The sequence below is a fragment of the Helianthus annuus genome, chromosome 12 (assembly GCF_002127325.2).
Source record: "Helianthus annuus cultivar XRQ/B chromosome 12, HanXRQr2.0-SUNRISE, whole genome shotgun sequence".
In the NCBI taxonomy this organism is placed as follows: Eukaryota; Viridiplantae; Streptophyta; class Magnoliopsida; order Asterales; family Asteraceae; genus Helianthus; species Helianthus annuus.
The window spans coordinates 6,862,396-6,880,558 of NC_035444.2; the positions used below are offsets into that span (position 1 = coordinate 6,862,396).

The following is an 18,163-nucleotide window of genomic DNA, read 5'->3' on the forward strand; positions in this document are numbered from 1 at the left end:
AGCTTGTTACCCGTTTGCCTCGTTTGCCAACCATTTTATGTAATTTTTCTATCAATTTTATTTATGAAGTAACAGTATTTCAATTCAAATCAAACAATCAACATTCAAGCAAACTATGAGTAAATAAGGAGATTATTAATATTCAAATAATAAAAATAAATCAATACAAGAAACTAAACTAAATTAAATAATAATATTAAGATTAAAAAAATTCCAAACAACCAAACCACAATTCATGCAAAGTTCAAAAAAAAAAAAAAAAAGAACAACCTTCAAACATATCTAGAAAAAAACTTGAATAAACTCTTTAAACCATAGAGATTCCAACCAAGGTAGTAGCCACAGCAACAACGAACACATCCATGATCCAAAGATCCAACCCCACCGAACCAGATTTTGGAGATTCGGCTGGAGTAACCGGCGGAGTTAGGGTGGCCGGAGATGATTTAGGAGCTTGAGATGGTGGTGGTGCGCTATGTTTGTGTGACAAAACCCTAATCTCAACCTTCTCACCCTTCTCACAATGTCCATCAGCACCACTAATGAAAAAGAATGCCCCTGACTCGTTAATATTGATCGTCGTGTTACCATCGTGGTACTCTTCGATCGGCTTGGCTTTGATGCATTTCTTGTAGTCTCCTTCCTCCACTCGTAACACCGAATCATTCTTCGAATCGTATTTAAACACTAAATAGCAAAAAAATTAAAAAACATAAATTGTATACTATAACATATAGTCATATATGGACATGTTTATAAAATGTTTATAAAAGAAAAACAAATCAACATTTACCAAGCGAATCTCCGATCTTGAACCGTTCGTGTTGCGCCCACATGTTTAACGTGTCAGCAGAGGTGGGGATACGCCATGAGTTCTCTTTTCCACCGACTACAAACTCTCTTGCTTCATACGCGTCAAAGTTTAGTGAAAACAAAACGAAAAACGTAACAAAACACAACAAAGAAAACCTCATCAAACCCATTTGCAAATTGATTTTTGTTTGTCACTAAAGAATTGTAGGGTTTTTGCATGGAGTAATGCATCTATTTATAGATGTTAGGTTAGGAGCTAGGTATGGAGTAGCCGTTTGGGATCGGAGGATATTTCGTACTTGATAACTAATTATCATGTAATTCAAAATCAAAACAAAATTTGAAAAAATTAAGAGGATTAAGCCGTTTCAGTTTAAATTATTTATCTTATTAAGTGATAATAAAAATTATTTAAATGGTATAAATTTGATCAGTTTAGAAGTAAACTAATGGAATTCAATACATTAAAAAGTGTTTTTGACTTTTAAAATTTTGTTGGGAAAATGAGTCTTTATTTGTGTTTATTGGAATTAAAGTTGGCCCTTAAATTTTGATTCAAATTTTTTGTTTATATTAACTTTATTAAGAAAATAAGAATAAGAGATTAAGGTAAAGGATTACATAACTACCTATTGGTGTAGGATTACTATTTTATAGCCTACGTTTTTGTTTAAGTTTAAAATTGTTCAAGTAAAGATTAAGGGATGTAGCTCAGGATTTTAATTAAATTCAGATCACCTAATATTTTACTAAATTTTAAATTTTAATGTTAAACACCTTATCTTACACTCGTATTAGTAATAAAAAAATAAAAAAACAATCCATGAATGTTAACTTATGATATCAAAGTTTTTTTTTTCTTTCAACCAGTAGATAAAAGTATGTAGCATTTTGGTATAATACAACTTTATAAATCAGCTTATATACAAGTAGAGTTGCACAAAATAACCGGTTAATTAATCGTAATCAGTTATTAACTGAAATCGTAATCGGTTAATAACCGATGTTAGTGGTTATTTTAACCGTAGGTTAGTAACCGATTATAAGTATTTAGTATAGAAACCGTTTTTTAACCGGTAGACCAATTAACTGGAAAAAAAAACTGAAAAGAAAACCAATTAATAACCGAACCGGGTAAAGTAATTAACCAGACCAGTTAAAAAAGTAATCGGTTAAAGTAATAACCCGTTAAAACATTAATCTGTTAAAGTTAAAAAGTCAAATTAACCGGTTTAATGAGTTATAACCCTATATAGAAGTTTTTGGGCTCTAGCCCCGTTTTATTTAGGATCAAAATCTCTTGGTTCCGGGGTCCATTAGACACAATATTCACTAGCCCAACTAATCTGTTCCATTTATCTATTTGGGGCTTTCCATGGATTATAGCAATGGGCCTTAAAGACCAACTTTCCTTCAAACCAATTAACCAACCCACAAAAATGAAGAATGCTGCTAAAAAGTGAAAACAATTTATATTGTGAAATATTACTAAACTTAACCCACCTATGCTATCAGTCTCCATAAGAAATGCATCAACTTACATCAAGCCTGTTTGGGGTTCATATTCATAACTAGAAAACAAGAAGGGGTCATGGAATCGGGCCGGATCATAAGGGGAGGAACGTCAAATGGACTCACAAGTTCGGTGAGGGGTAGAATGCCCAAACGGGTCTTAAAAACCCTCTTTACTGTTGAAAATTTTAAGTAATTTTTTTTCATGTTTTAACAAGTGAATAACGAAGGCAACCATTTTTCAGTCTATCTATGTTATGCGTCTACAGTCATGTGAAAGAAAAAGCGCGTATATAGCTAGCCATAAGCTACGTAACTCCACAAACGTGTATAAACTCTTGCTTGTGTATAAGACTCACTCTAGTCACATGAAATGCATGACAAAGCGGAAGCGGATTTCTTAGAAGCTAAAATGCAATTTCAAAAGCATGAGTGGGTTTTTTTACTTTTTTTTATATATAAAGTTAATTAAAGTTGTTAGATTTCATAACTCCTATTGATCTATATTTCGAAAGCATTTCTCTAGAATCTTTCAAAAGCATGAGTGGGGCTTTTTCGTATAAAGTTCTTGACTTAAAGAAGAGTTGAATTTATTAAATGTGATAGGCACTTTAATCGTGTAAATTTCTAGGTATTTGTTTTCATGTTTTAAGGCTATACGGTATGGGGGTCGGCCCCGGCCCGTCGCGGGTCGGCGACGGTCCAAACACCGTGCCGCCCCCATACGTCGCCGTCCTCTCCGTCCCTTTTCGGACGTTCTCGACGAAGCAAAAAGATGTGGGCCCCCCATATGACCGTTTGAATATTAATAAAAAAAAAAAAAACTAACGGCTACTTTTCAAATAAACACCCATTTCAATACCATTTTTATAAATACTCACACCCTTAACCCCTTTTTTCACCACTTTTCACCCAATACCACCCCATCTCTCTCACATTTTATAAACCACTCATCTTTTTTTATAAAAAGTCTTCATATTTTGCATCATTTTTTACCCGCTTCCACACCATTTCTCGCTAAAAAAATATCATGGCTTCACCCGTTTCTTCAATTTCCTCAATTTCATCAATGTCTTCATCGTCTTCGTCCGAGTGGTATTCATCATCTTCGGAAGAGGATGTTATTATGCACAACATGATTATGAACGCGGCTCAAGTGTTCATGTCGGCCGCTGAAGGGTCGTCCCAACCGCTAACCAGACGAGCAAAATATAATCGAGACCAAGAAGGTATTTTAATTTTTTTTGTATGTTTTAAAATGTATGTTTTTTTTATATAGATTTTAAAATGTATGTTTTTTTTATATAGATTTTAAAATGTATGTTTTAATTAATTTCATTTTTGTTTTGTTCTAAATTTATAGCCGGCCACGATAAACTAGTAGCCGATTATTTTGCCGACGAACCCGTGTACCCAGCCGAGATTTTTCGACGTCGTTTCCGCATGAGTCGTCGACTGTTCTTACGTATTGCAGGCGACATGGCCCAGTCTGATCCGTTTTTTACATTGCGAAACGATGCTAGGGGTCAAAGGGGTTTCAGCAATTTACAAAAATGTACGTCGGCCATTCGCCAACTTGCGTACGGTTACGCACCAGATGCATTAGACGAGTACATTAGGATGTCTGAAAGAACCGCACGTCGATGTTTATACAAGTTTTGCCAATGGGTTGTCAAATTGTATAGCAAGCGATACCTGCGGAAACCGAACGTAAACGACGTTCAAAAATTATATCAAGCCCACGAACAGAGACATGGTTTCCCAGGAATGCTCGGGAGCATTGATTGCATGCACTGGCAGTGGCAGAACTGCCCGGTTGCATGGCAAGGTCAGTATACTAGGGGAGATCAGGGACATCCGACTATCATTCTAGAGGCTGTTGCGTCACAGGATCTCTGGATATGGCATGCTTTTTTTGGTCTACCTGGTTCACTCAACGACCTCAACATCATATACCAGTCACAGATTTTTGATGATGTAGTGGCGGGTACAGGTCCAGACACAAGCTTTACGGTTTCAGGGGTGGAGTACAGGCGAGGTTACTACCTAGCCGATGGGATATACCCAACGTACTCGACAATTGTTAAAACTGTCCCGCACCCGACCGACGACAAAAGGAAAAAATTTGCAAAGTTTCAGGAGGGCGCAAGAAAAGATATTGAACGGGCTTTTGGTGTTCTACAAAAAAATGGCACATCATTTCTATTCCAGCACGTTCGCAAACACCAAGGAGGTTACGACACATTATGTACGCTTGTATCATCCTTCATAACATGATCATTGAAGACGAAGGGAGAGCGATATGTGATTACGACGAAAACGCGTCTACTGGAAATTCTGTTCCAGTTAGTGAGCAAGAACAAGATTTGAACGCCTTCGCTCTACGTAACGAGTACACACATCACAACCTACAAGCGGACTTGGTGGAGCATATTTGGAACAACGCTGAAAACGAACCCGCCCACCACATGGAAGACGACGACTAGTAGCTTATTTTAGTATGTTAGGATATTTTTACGTTTTTTTTTTTTTAACTTTAGGTTTTTAAGTTTATGTTTTTTTTAGTTTATTTTTTTAAGTTTAATTTTTTTTTATGTTTATGTAATGTTTTATAATATTAATTAAAATATTTTATTACTTTATTTGTTAAATGTTTAAAAAAAGATGGAGATTTAAAAAAAAAATATAAAAGTGGTGGAGGATGATGACTAGGACCATCCTCCCATGCCCCCTAGTTTTGGAGGATGATCCATCCTTGGGAGGACTATGATGTGGCGCCTACGTGGCGGATCATCCTCCAAGGATGGTCCATCACCATACCATGTAGTCTAATATAAGAATCACGAAAGTAGCCATTTTTCTCTTTGCGTTAAAGAAGAGTTGAGTTTATTAAATTAAATGTAGTAGGTACTTTAATCGTGAAAATTTCTAGGTATTTGTTTTCATGTTTTAATATAAGAATCACGAAAGTAGCGATTTTTCTCTTTGCGTTAAAGAAGAATTGAGTTTATTAAATGTAGTAGGTACTTTAATCGTGAAAATTTAAAGAATTTGTTTTCATGTTTTAATATAAGAATCACAAAAGCAGTCATTTTTACTTTTGTGTTATATGCATAGTTAAGTTAGGGAAATATTAAGCCTATAGCCATGAGATACGCAACTTAATAGTTATGCATAAACTTCCGGGCGTATTTCAAACTCTAATCACGTATAATGCATAACATACGCGAATTCGCTATCGCGTATCAGTGGTTGTTTGCGCATTACATTTTCTTGAGGCTAAAATGTATGCTAAGGAGTGCAACGGATTTGTAAGAAAAAAAACATTATGCATTGTTTCGTTAGTTTGGTTGACCCACCATGGAAACAAGTCACTCAGTGGGTTTAGTTTCTCTCGCATGACAAGTTAAAGACAATTTAGGGCAAATGAAATGATTGAAGTTGTCAATATTTGAGGAGGACCATGGACCAATTAGATAAGGGAAAATAAGACAGAAAGGACCTCAGCTTTAAGTGCACACAACTTGGGCTACGATTGAAGTCACGGGGCCCACAAGTAGGTGATGAAAAGGTCTCAACGGGCCGTGTCAAGTGAAAACACCCTTGACGGTTTGACACTTTGACCCAACTGTCAGACCTAAATTCCTTGATCAAAGGTCTGATTTTGTCAATTAAGATTTTCCCTAAACTTTACAAACGTTTGCATTTTCTTTTATAGCTTAAAACCGACGTGTAAATCTCTAATTAGCATAATCTACGTGTTTATTTATGGTCTTAATTTTAGTATTTGCCAATCAATTTGTAATTTCAAAATTTTATCAAACCTGTCAAATTCAGAAAACTTTGTATATAATAGGCGCATATTGTATTGATTTTAACATTAAGTTTTTATCAAAGTTATTTGAAAATAGTTCTCTTTATTATTATTTGCTTCCGCTTCGTGTTAGTATTCAACCTTTGAAAGTTATTTGTTAAGGGGGTGTTTGGTGTTGCGTTTTCAAAATAGATTATGCGTTTTTAAAATAGATTTTGCGTTTTGTAGGCAGATAATCACTTTTTCATCCAAACACTTTTTTAGATTATTTATGTTTTACAAACGCAACAATCAAATAATCACTTCAAAACGTAATTCCAAACACCCTCTAAATGGGATATGTATTTTACCCTTGAAAGTTTCTAAGTACTTTTCACCATGTTTTAAAAAAAATCCATAAATTTTGCAACCTATTTCTACGAAAGCATTTTTGTTTGAATTTTTTAAGAGCGTGAGTGGGGGGTTACCTTTTGTTATTATTGACTTGAAGAAGAGTTGAAATTGTGAAATAACATAGCTTCTTTACCCTTAAAAAATTCTAAGTTTTTTCTTTCGCATTTTAATAAAAGAATCACTAAATTAGCCGTTAGGTGTGTATCAACTCTCGCTCGTGTATCATACTCTAGTAATTAAATGCACAGTACACATGAATTTACGTCGCATGTCAATTCGCTCGCGCACCTCAATTTTTCGAAGCTAAAAATGCATGCCAAAGAGGAACAACCCGATTATTAGAAAATTTTATTATGCATTGTTGGATCAATTTGGTTGGAGCACCATGAGAGCGAGTCACTCGGAAGTTGATGAGTTTGATTTTTCTTTCATATGATCGATAAGTCCAGAGAAAGTTTTTTCGTAACTGATTGAGTTCGTCAACATTCAACGTTTCTATAACTATACGCAAGTATTAGTGGGTATAAGATCCTTCCATTTGGCAACATATTCGACATCGGAATTTCGAAAACATTTCTAAGTAAATTCTTACAAGCATGAGTGGGGCTTTTTTGAAAAGTTATTGACTTGAAAAGAGTTATTTGATCTTCAATTCACATTGCTTTCCGACTTCTAATTTGAGTCAATAATAATACATTATGTAATTCAATAATAACTATTAGAATTAATTACATAGTTAGTCCCTGTGGTTTGCATAAAATAACATACTTAGGTACTAATAGTTTAAAATCACCTTCTAGGGTATTAACTTTTCATTTTGTAACGTTTGTAGGTATTAACTTCTTGGGTATTAACATAGTTAGTCCTTATGGTTTGCATAAAATAACATACTTAGGTACTAATAGAATGTGATTTTAAACCTACAAATAACGTTAATACCTCCAAAGTTACAAAATGAAAAGTTAATACTCTAGAATGTGATTTTAAACTATTAGTACCTAAGTATGTTACTTTGTGCAAACCACAGGGACTAACTATGTAATTAACTCTAACTATTATGTATAACCCCCAGATGTGTCTAAATAACAAATAAAATAAAAAACAACACAAATGTATACACATGTCAATTTTAATAATGTATGTATACAGATTTTACTTAATCAATGAACTTATAACTCACAACATTATTGTTTAACTATCACAATGTTAAATGGTGTGTGAGAAATTATTCAAAACATCATTTCCGGCTATCGTCTAAAATCCCAACAAGGCACTTCTCCAGCATAAATTCAGCATTCACCCAAGCATGGTATTTATCTGAATCAACGCGTTAAGGTGATTATCACACGCGATTAATGTTTACCGTAAATGACCCCTTAAAGTAGGGCTGGCAATTTTACACGAATAGACGAATACACGACACGAACCTACACGAAGTTAACAGGTATCGTGTATGGCCTTAACAGGTATCGTGTACCAAACAGGTAGACACGAGATTACCTGTTAATTTTTGTGTATAAACAGGTTAAATACCTGTTTACCTGTTAATACCCGTTAGTACACGATAAGAAATTAAATAAAACTCATCAGCCATGTGCGTGTGGGTTTCCTTAATTCCTTTCTATTTTCATTCCTCATTCAATTCAAAAAAAAAATAAAACCCTAAACTCCCTCTATACTCTCAGATAGCATGCCGTGTTCGTGTTTTTGTTCGTGTTAACATGTATTAACAGGTAATTTTCGTGTAAAACAGTCGAACAATAGTGTTAACAGGTATTAACAGGTAATTTTCGTGTATATCGTGTCGTGTTGGTGTTCGTGTTTGAAAAAAAGGACACGATAAGTTATCGTGTCGTGTTCGTGTATGGGATTTCGTGTATCGTGTCTTATCGTGTACGGGTATACACGATATGCCAGCCCTACCTTAAAGTATACAACCTGCGATTCAACAAAGTTGTATACAATCAGCAGCCAAATGTTTTAACTAGTTGTACACTCTGAAACATTGACAAGACGGGCGGGCCAAGCAAGTTCTTTAACGGGTCAAACATCGGCTTATGCTATTGCTGAATGGGTCAGTATGGGTTGAAACGAACAGGCGCCAGAAAAAGTGACCATTTTATATTTTAGAAACTAATAGGTTTATTATAAATTCAATAATAGCTTACGATTTTGATTAAAAAGATTTAAAAGGTTTTAAATTTCTGCTAATTTTTTTTATTTGACCCGTGTAAATTGCCACTTGTACTATGACCTAGGGGCTTACGAAACAGTATTCAAATTAATATGTTTAATGATCTAAAATATGATGAAAGGATACTGAAGAGAGCGGTACAATCTTTTCCAACCGCCTTCATTAACATATCAACACCTGAAAGATGGATAATAAGAAAGTGTAATTATATAATCACGCTTAGAGCTGTAAACGAACCGAACGTTCAGCGAACAGTTCGTGAACCGTTCGGCGGGAAGTTCGTTTATGTTCGTTCGATAAGCTTAACGAACGAACACGAACAAAAAATTTCGTTCGGTAAGCTTAAGGAACGAACACGAACAAAGGTCTCGTTCGTTCGACTGCGTTCGTGAACGTTCGGTAATATGTTTGTTTATGTTCATTCGTGTTCGTTCGTTTATGTCCGTTCGTGTTCGGTTTTTTATGTTTATTTTTCTAAAACTTTTTAATGTTTTATTAATTTTTTACTTTTCCCATATGTATTATTTCTCCCTCTCTCTGGCCCTCTCCCTCTTTTGATATCACGCTCCTTCATTCAGCTCATCTCCAAACGATCGAACCCAATATTATTCATCCCTTCAATCTTTAAATGGTTATATTTAACTACTTTCGTTGTGTACAATGTTTAAGATTAATGGTGCCTTTTTTAATATTCAAAATTAAAGTTTATTTGTGTTCGTTTGCGTTAGTGTTCACGAACTGCTCACGAACAACCAAAATTTCTTAACGAACGAACACGAACACAAACTTCTGTTCGTCATGTGTTCGCGAACAGTTCACGAACATCCAAATTTCCTTAACAAACGAACACGAACATAGCTTTGTTCGTGTTCGTTTACAGCCCTAAATTCACGCTGTCTTTATGGTAATTAACAACTAGCATGTGATAAAAGAGATACTTTGACTGTCTTACCTCCAGGATGAAATTTCATGTATGGAGTGATGTTGTAAACACGGCCTTTAAGAACGGTCCACATCGAGTCCTCTGTATTGTGTAGTTTGACTTCACTTAACGGTATAAGTCTCTTGTTTGATTGTCCCTTCAATCCTAAAAGAAAATTTCACTAGATTTAGAAATAGTTTTTCTTTTTTTTTTTCACTAAATAATAAATATTTTACAAGAATGAGAGTTATGTTTGTGACGGAAAGTCAACTACTCTACGAAAAAAAAATTAGTTAAGCACACAATTAAGAGTGTAAACAAGCCGAGTCGCTCGCTACTGCAAAAAGCTTGAAACAAGTTGAGCTTGAACGAGTTCGAGCCTAAATTAGAGTTCATTTACTAAACGTGCCCGAGCATGAGCTTCACACCCTGAGCTTGACCAGGCTCGAAGGCCTAAAATTATATTAAAAAATATATAGTTAATTATAGAGTTAACTGCCCTTTACGTCCCTGTGGTTTGTCCACTTATGCCATTTCAGACCAAATTTCAAAATTGTACCATTTTCCTCTCTGACATTCTCGAAATGTGGCATTTCAGTCCAAAAACTAACCCCTGTTAAAAAACTCAGTTAGCCCAGTTAAAAATTTCTCCACCACCAGTCCCGACCACAGCAACCACCACACTTTTTTCTCTAGATCTTACCTGGAAATTGCCCGATCTACAAAGATTCGGAACCCGCAAGCCATAACAAAGTTGTCGAATCCCACCAGAACTTGGTCAATCCACCCCCCAGAACCACAGCTAACTGAGTTTTTTAACTGGGGTTAGTTTTTTGGACTAAAATGACACATTTCGTGAATGTCAGGGACGAAAATGGTACAATTTTGAAATTTGGCCTGAAATGGCATAGGCGGACAAACCAAAGGGACGTAAAGGGCAGTTAACTCTATAATTAACTATATATTATTTAATATTTTTTACAAAATTTTAGGCCTGCGAGCCTGGTCAAGCTCAGGATGTTATAGAATTACAAAAATATATGAATAATTATATATGTACACACAGACATAAAACAATTTAATATAAAATCAAAAATAATTGAGCGGAGCCCAAGCATGAAAAATTACTAAAGAGCCAAGCTCAGGCTTCATTCGGCTCGTTTAAACCCTTGCACAAAATAGAAAGCATGCAGTACCTGCTAGATCAGGATGCGTGCGAGTGACCTTGAGCCAATCCATATGGCTATACCCTATTTGAAAAGGAACCTTAGCCCGAGTTGCCGGCTTTTTCACAGCACTTTTTGTTTCCTTTGAACTTCCAACGTTTGACCCGCCTACCTTGGTTGACGGTTTTTGTGAGGATGCATCAATAACCTTAAAAGTCAAAGATCCGACCTTTTCCTGCTTCTCTGAGTCAACGTTACTTCTTGAATTGTCACCCCAAATAGTACCACTATTTTTTTCATCTTTTATACTCATACTACTGACATCTGGTAAACCTTTCGGTTCCGATTCACCAACCTGTGCATATATAATTATGAACACCAATAAGCATAGTTGTTAACAGTGAATAGCGACAAATAGCGACACGGGACCTATTTGCTACATAGCGAATAGCGACAAATAGCGACCGCTATTTATAAAATAGCGATACACTAGAAAAAGAATTTTGAAAATTTTTATATGTATATTATATCAAAATACCTTGGTATATATGCTATTTTATATTTTTACATGTATAATTAACAAAAACCTATAAATCCAGCTATTTTATAGCTATATCTAATTGCTATTTACATCAAAAAACAAAAAAAAACCTAACTGTCGCTATTCACGCTATTGATCACTATGACCCGGATAGCGACACTTGGTCGCCTCGCTACATAGCGCGCTATAGCGGTCGCTATAGCCGCTATTGACAACTATGCCAATAAGGAATACATCCCTCAAGAAATAAGGTGGTTTAGCCGGTTTGAAAGTTATATGGTTCGGTTCCTGGTTTGGAATTTAGAATTGGCCATATAAACCGATCCAGTTGCTTACCTTTATTATTATTATCTTTTTCGTATATTCAGTTTTGCATATGCATATTATTTATAAACCATTTTTTATCTTATTAAAAAAAAAACTAGCACAAACTAACGATTCATATAAAAAGGTATCAAACCACTCACACAACGGAACCAAACCGTTTTGGCTGGTCCGGCCGACCCAACCAACCCGGTCCGGCTGGTTTAGTTTGCCGTTTTTTTAAACCGTAGCTAGCGGCTCAAACCATAATTATCTTCAAAACCACTTAAACCAGACCGTGAACGACATTTATTCCACAACTAATCGGAAAGAACTTACCTGACAAAAGGTGAAATCATCATTGTTTTCTGTTTCATCCATTATGTTAAGCACCCGGAAAATCCTTGAAGCAGATCAATCAGACTACAGTATTTCTGTATCTACGATCCTTAGTTGTTCTGAAAGTAAAATTATCACCAAAATTGATTAACTTATGTGATAAACTAACATGTATTCAAGATGCAATAACTGTTGGAATATTAAACTTAATTCCGTTATTTTATTATGTATTAAGTGTAATTAGGATAATTAAAGTTATTATTATGTATGTATGTAACGATATGAACGAACGGAAATCTTGGTTGGTTGACACCGTTTCAAATGACGGTTACTCCCGCTAAATTAACCGCCAAGCATTCCCGTATATATATGTACTTACCGGCAGTTTGTTCGGTACCAAGATATTCAATTCTATAATATCCATTTACCAAGAGTTCGTTACTCTCTGTACAAACAAGTACAGAGTCACAAACACGAACACGAACACGAATACGATGATGATGATGATAACAGTTTCCGCTAACAATAACACCCTTAGACTAATAATACTAGTGTTTAATATTCAAAGAAAATACATAAAAGATTGGAACAATAAGCTGAGAGATAGTCTAATATCTGAAATCAATCTGCATTTTACGTAATCACAAACTCGTAATCTTTACCATTAGGATGTCCAGTCATACAGAAGATTAGCTATGTTCCTCATGATCAAATATAGGTGATTTTAAAACAAAGAATTACTGCAAATGCACCTTATAACAAACCCAAAAAATCTGAAACCAGATAAACTGATATACGAACAAAAAGACCTACTCGCGGCACACAGGCTATATCTTTGAATGAATCATCGACTTGGGACCTATTCTTTCATTTTTCCAGTGAGGGGGTAGGGATGAGCATATCGGTATCCGATACCGAACCGATACCGATACCGCCTAATACCGATCCCGAATTTCACCCAAACTAGATACCAATACCGATACCGAAACATGTCGGTTAGGTATCGGTACGGTACGGTATCGGTATTATACCGTATTTTGAGGGTCGGTATCGGTATAATACCGATACCGTACCGTACCGATACCGAAAACGCCAAAAAGTGGATACCGATCGGGATACCGATCGGGATCGGGATCGGTACGGGATCGGTATTCGGTGGCATATGCTCATCCCTATATACGATTGTCTAATACAAATAAAAAGAGATTAAGGAATGTGAAAACAGTGGACATGCATAGAAAAGTGAAGATCAGCAATTACCAAACACAAGAAAAAACCTTATTTTTATATGAGAGAGATTAAAAGAATCTTACTAAATAAAATTTGATGTCATTACATTTTTTTAATCGTATGATATAATTAGAAAGGATTTGTTAGACTTCCACCTCTCTGGTCGAGGACATAGTCACATAATTCGCTGGTCATGGCATGATTTTCGTTTTGGTTCGTCCGATCCAATTCGCGGTACGAACAGGATCCGGGTTCGCAAGGGCAACAATTCAAATTTAATAGAGAAGAAATGGTGGCTAATCGAAGCTTACCTGCTTGCTTGCTTGCTTGCTTGCTGGCTGATTGAACCTTCCCTTCCCTCCCTCCCTCCCTGCTGAATCGTAAAATGAATGAAAGAAGATCTCTCAGTCGGCTGTTTGTTTTTTAGGTTTGGAAGATGGAGGAGATAGACAAGAGGACGACGGCGGCTGCTTTTGTTTAGTTTAGGGTTGTTTTAATTTTTATTTTAACTGGTGGCGGAAGCTTGATTTGGAACGGTATTCCAATCGAAAAAGAAAACCAGAAAAATCGTGATAAACCAATAATTATCAAAAACAGTAAAACAATTATGATTTTATATATCTAAAAATTAATTTTTACGATGTTCCTTTTTTTTTTTTTTAATTTTACCATACTCCTATGTAACTAAATCTTGGTTTATATAATTTGCAAAATATATGTAATAACACTTAACTATAATAATAACATGATTTTGTAAGGTTGAAAGAACATATTATGATATTCTCGTAAATATCAACAAACACTCAACCCAAATTCCCTTTCTCGTAAATAATCTGAAAAAGGGAAAATAGTCAAAGAAAGTTGACCGAGCACTATTCATCCGAATGTGATGAATTAATATATATATATATATATATATATGAATTTTATTTCTATTTTTATTTTAAATATATATATCAGAGTAAATTACAAAAATCGTCTTTTAGGCCTACCTCAGTTAATTTTTGTGATTAAATCTGACCAAATAGACCTCACATAAGGGTATTTTTATGGTTAAATCTGAACAAATGGACCCCACATGTAGGGCTGTCCAAAAAACTCGCGCCTCGGAGCTCACTCGGAAAAAGCTCGCTCGATATGGCTTGGTGAGAAAGTGAGCCTAGCTCGGCTCGGCTCGTGATAAGCCAAATTGGCTCGGTTTGGTTCACTTGGTAGCTCGGCTCGGCTTAGCTCGAACTATTTTACTTATAATATATTTTATTTTTATGTACACTGTTATTGGCCAATAATAATCCCAACTCATTTAATCACCAATGATAATCCGAACTATTCACTTTTGTTTGTAAAATACTCTCAGTTAAAAAAACACTAACCAGGTTAAAAAATTGCTGATGTGGCCCTTTTAGCTGATGTGTCATATGACGTGGTAGTTGATGTGGCATTTTTTGATGACGTGGCAGCTAATGTGCAGTATACGTGGCATTTTTCGATGATGTGACAACTGACGTGGCAGGTGACGTGGCAAGCCACATCAGCAATTTTTTAACCTAATTAGTGTTTTTTTAACTGGGATTATTTTACAAACAAAAGTGAATAGTTCGGATTATTATTGGTGATTAAATGAGTTGGAATTATTATAGGACAATATCAGTGAGTTGGAATTATTTAAATCCAATTTGCCTATAATATATTACAAAAAATGATTGTTATTTACATGTATTTAGGCTTGTAGTTTGATATCTATGACATATTTAAAGGTTGATTGTCGTGTTCATGAACAAATATTGTATTTACTTTAAATATAAAACTTATTTTGCGTTGTTGAACGTGATTTTGGCTTATAATGTATTAGGTTGAACTTATTTTGAATATGTTCTTTTGAAGTATTGAATAATATTTTAGAATACTGAATTTTGAGAGCTATGTAATAATTTTTATTTTTAAAATCGAGCCAAACCAAGCCGAGCCAGCTCGGTTTAAAACCAAGCCGAGCCCGAGCTTAGATTTTCAGCTCGGTTTTAAATCTGAGCCGAGCCAACTCGGTCTATAATCGAGCCGAGCCCGAGCTAGGAACAGTCCTACCCACATGAAAGTAAAATGACTAAAATACCTCATGTGGGGTCCATTTGGTAAGATTTAAGCACAAAAAATTAACTTAGTTAGGGCTAAAGGATATAACTTGCAAGGGTTTGCAAACATCGAGTACGTTTTTTGTAATTATTGAAGATAAAAGACACAATTTGCAATTAGTGGCATACATAAATGATGATTTTGTAATTTACTCTATACATTATTATTAGCCAATGAATGGTAAAAGAAATTTAATCTATTTTTACCTAGCATAGTTAAATTATTTTGAGTTTTTTTTTTTATTTACTCTATCTTTGTTGTTACCATGATTTTTATTTTGAGTGAATTTCAAGGATTGTTCTTTATCTTTATACCCATTTTCATGCGTTGTCTTTTATGTTTAAAATTGACGATTTTTGTCCTTTATGTTTTCATATCATAGGTGAGTTCACTGCTCTTTCACAAGCATGCGTCTAGTGGGGACAAACAAACAAACTTACATCCCTGTAGGGGATACTTGACACACTTTTATCCCTAGAGGGAATACGTTATAACTGTTGATGTTGGATAATACACTCAAAACTATCACCTTAAGTCCCATCTTACCACCGAACTAGTTTCTTGGAGGGCAACGGGGTTATTAGTTGATAGCGCTATTAGGTTTGGCACCCTTACGACGTATCTGGACAGGACGGGCGTGAACTAATGACCTTAACCACTCGACCAATGTTGATAGGCATTGGGGAAGGGCAAACAACAGTCGTTTTGCGGTATCGAGTTATTATCAACATGCTTTGAAACTAAACACTTGGCAACTAAACGTTTTACAAAACTGTGAACTCGCTAGCTTTATGTTAATACACTTTTTCTGCATGCTTGTAGGTCGATAGGTATTTGATGTGGGACTTGCAGTCTGGGGAGCTGGAGTGGTCATGGGTCGTGACTAGTGTAAAGACAAGGAGTATTGATTGTTTTTACATACTTTGGATTTGAGTTACTAAAACAATGAATTATGCTTCCGCTGAACTTAAACATGTTTTGAACAAATGCTTTGAATTTTCTAATTACATTGAATGTGAATTTTTATTTATTGTATTATGTTAGTTCAATGTGATTAGTGGCTGGATCCTGGTATGTCACACGCCTTGCGGTGAAGAAGATTGTTGAGTTGGAAGAATCACATGCTAATACCTAGAGGGACTTCACGAGATCATTGAAAGATAGCTAAAGGGCCTTAATATATATATATACACACACACACACACACACATATAAACTGGTGGGTGGTGTACGGACAATGGTGGTGGCGGTTAGGGATGAGCTTTTTTTCCCAAATACTCGTACTCGTACCCGTACCGTACCTGTACCCGTACCAATTTTAGGTATTTGGTACATATATCAGTACTCAGTTTTATATAGACCTTTAAAAGTTTTTTATAGTATGTTTTATCTCGTGTTATGGTATTTATAGTACTTGTATTGATTTTACCTATACGGTACCCGTATTATATTGGTACTCGTACCAATTCTACATATTTGGCACCCGTACTATATTGGTACTCATGTCAATTTTACCTATTTAGTACCTCGTATAAGTGCTTAAAAATTATATAAAAACAAAATGGTACCAAAGCGGGTACTGTATCGAAAATACTCGTACCCGTACGATACCTATGTATTTGGTACGGTATTTGGTACCCAGTTTTGTTCAAATTCGATATCAGTATTTTCAGTACCTGTACCGGTATGGGTACGATACCAATCCCATCCCTAGTGGCGGTGGTGGTGGGAGGTGGACGTGGATGATGGGTGGTGGTGTTGGACGGGGGTGGTGGACGGTGGTGATGGTGATGGTGATGTTGATGGACGGTGGTGGTGTTTAATTCTCTACAAACCTTAGAAGATCTTAAAAGTGGTTGGTCTAAGTATGCACCAACAAGAGCTCGCGAAAATGTTTTCTAATGAAACATATTTGAAAAAACAAACAGTCTGCAGATCGCATTGTCTGTGTGGAACATACAGAAGAGCCTATGCAAATATTTTTTAGAAAAACAAACACCATCTTAAAATAAGATGTAGATAAAAACTAATGTTTATTTAAGAACACACTAAGTTTGAAAAACCCGATTAATGTACAGGAAAACAAAGACTCAACCGAAAATATAACTCAAGACAAATGTTTGACTCTCTATTATAAACTTTATGATTAAGAAAGAAATTGTATCTTTAAGATTTAAAAGTTAGCATTTATGAGAGATACATAGTGTTTTGACATGTATAAGGTTAACACTACGCATGGGATAACAAGAATTCGTGCGTTAATCGTAATAAATATGTTTAGAATACTTACGTATTATTGAAAAAGTATGTTTATAAGTTACAGTAACTTTCGGGTCATTGAAACTACAAGAATCGGCAAGTAGATCAACTTACGCGATTTCAACACGTAGCGCGTGTGCGCGACATTTAATTCCATATCAGCAAAATACTAATATTTTGAGCATAAAAATAATTATTTTAATTTATAAACTAATTTGTATTGAAATTTATGCGAGAAAATGAGAATTCTGGCCCAAGAACAAGCTGGAACGGAGTTGTGTCCAGACAATGGTGGGCTGAAGAAGGATGAGCTTGACTGATGGGCTTCAAAGTTCAAACCCACTCCACCAAAACTTAGGTATATAAACCCTTATATACCTCAACATCCTTCATTATTCACAAACATTTTATCTCTCTGCCTCATTTCTCTCTAACCTCTCTCTACATTCTCTCTCTATAACACAAGATCCGTCGACCAGAATCCAGCCACCACACGGCGGAGCCATGGCGGCAGCGGCAGCTGACCACGGCGGCACATGCCGGCGAA

General features: G+C 35.5%; 3 protein-coding genes across 3 annotated transcripts; 1 reads left to right on the forward strand and 2 right to left on the reverse strand.

The window, feature by feature from the left end:
• Positions 1-217: 217 nt before the first annotated feature.
• On the reverse strand, positions 218-1,002 carry LOC110896338 (early nodulin-like protein 1). Its single transcript, XM_022143745.2, has 2 exons — positions 794-1,002; positions 218-687 (listed from the first exon to the last, which is right to left on the reverse strand). Exons 1-2 carry the CDS (start codon positions 981-983, stop codon positions 308-310), a joined length of 570 nt encoding a protein of 189 aa, XP_021999437.1. The 5' UTR covers positions 984-1,002; the 3' UTR covers positions 218-307.
• Positions 1,003-3,288: 2,286 nt separating this feature from the next.
• Positions 3,289-4,846, forward strand: LOC118484769. Its single transcript, XM_035980749.1, has 2 exons — positions 3,289-3,554; positions 3,689-4,846. The coding sequence occupies exons 1-2, from the start codon at positions 3,356-3,358 to the stop codon at positions 4,600-4,602; spliced, it is 1,113 nt and encodes a 370-aa protein (XP_035836642.1). The 5' UTR covers positions 3,289-3,355; the 3' UTR covers positions 4,603-4,846.
• A 2,761-nt stretch (positions 4,847-7,607) lies between these two features.
• On the reverse strand, positions 7,608-13,702 carry LOC110893958 (cytochrome b5 domain-containing protein RLF). The gene is made up of 6 exons (XM_022141118.2): positions 13,539-13,702; positions 11,998-12,116; positions 10,845-11,169; positions 9,679-9,813; positions 8,853-8,903; positions 7,608-7,849 (listed from the first exon to the last, which is right to left on the reverse strand). The coding sequence occupies exons 2-6, from the start codon at positions 12,037-12,039 to the stop codon at positions 7,770-7,772; spliced, it is 633 nt and encodes a 210-aa protein (XP_021996810.1). The 5' UTR covers positions 12,040-12,116; positions 13,539-13,702; the 3' UTR covers positions 7,608-7,769.
• Between the last annotated feature and the right edge of the window lie 4,461 nt (positions 13,703-18,163).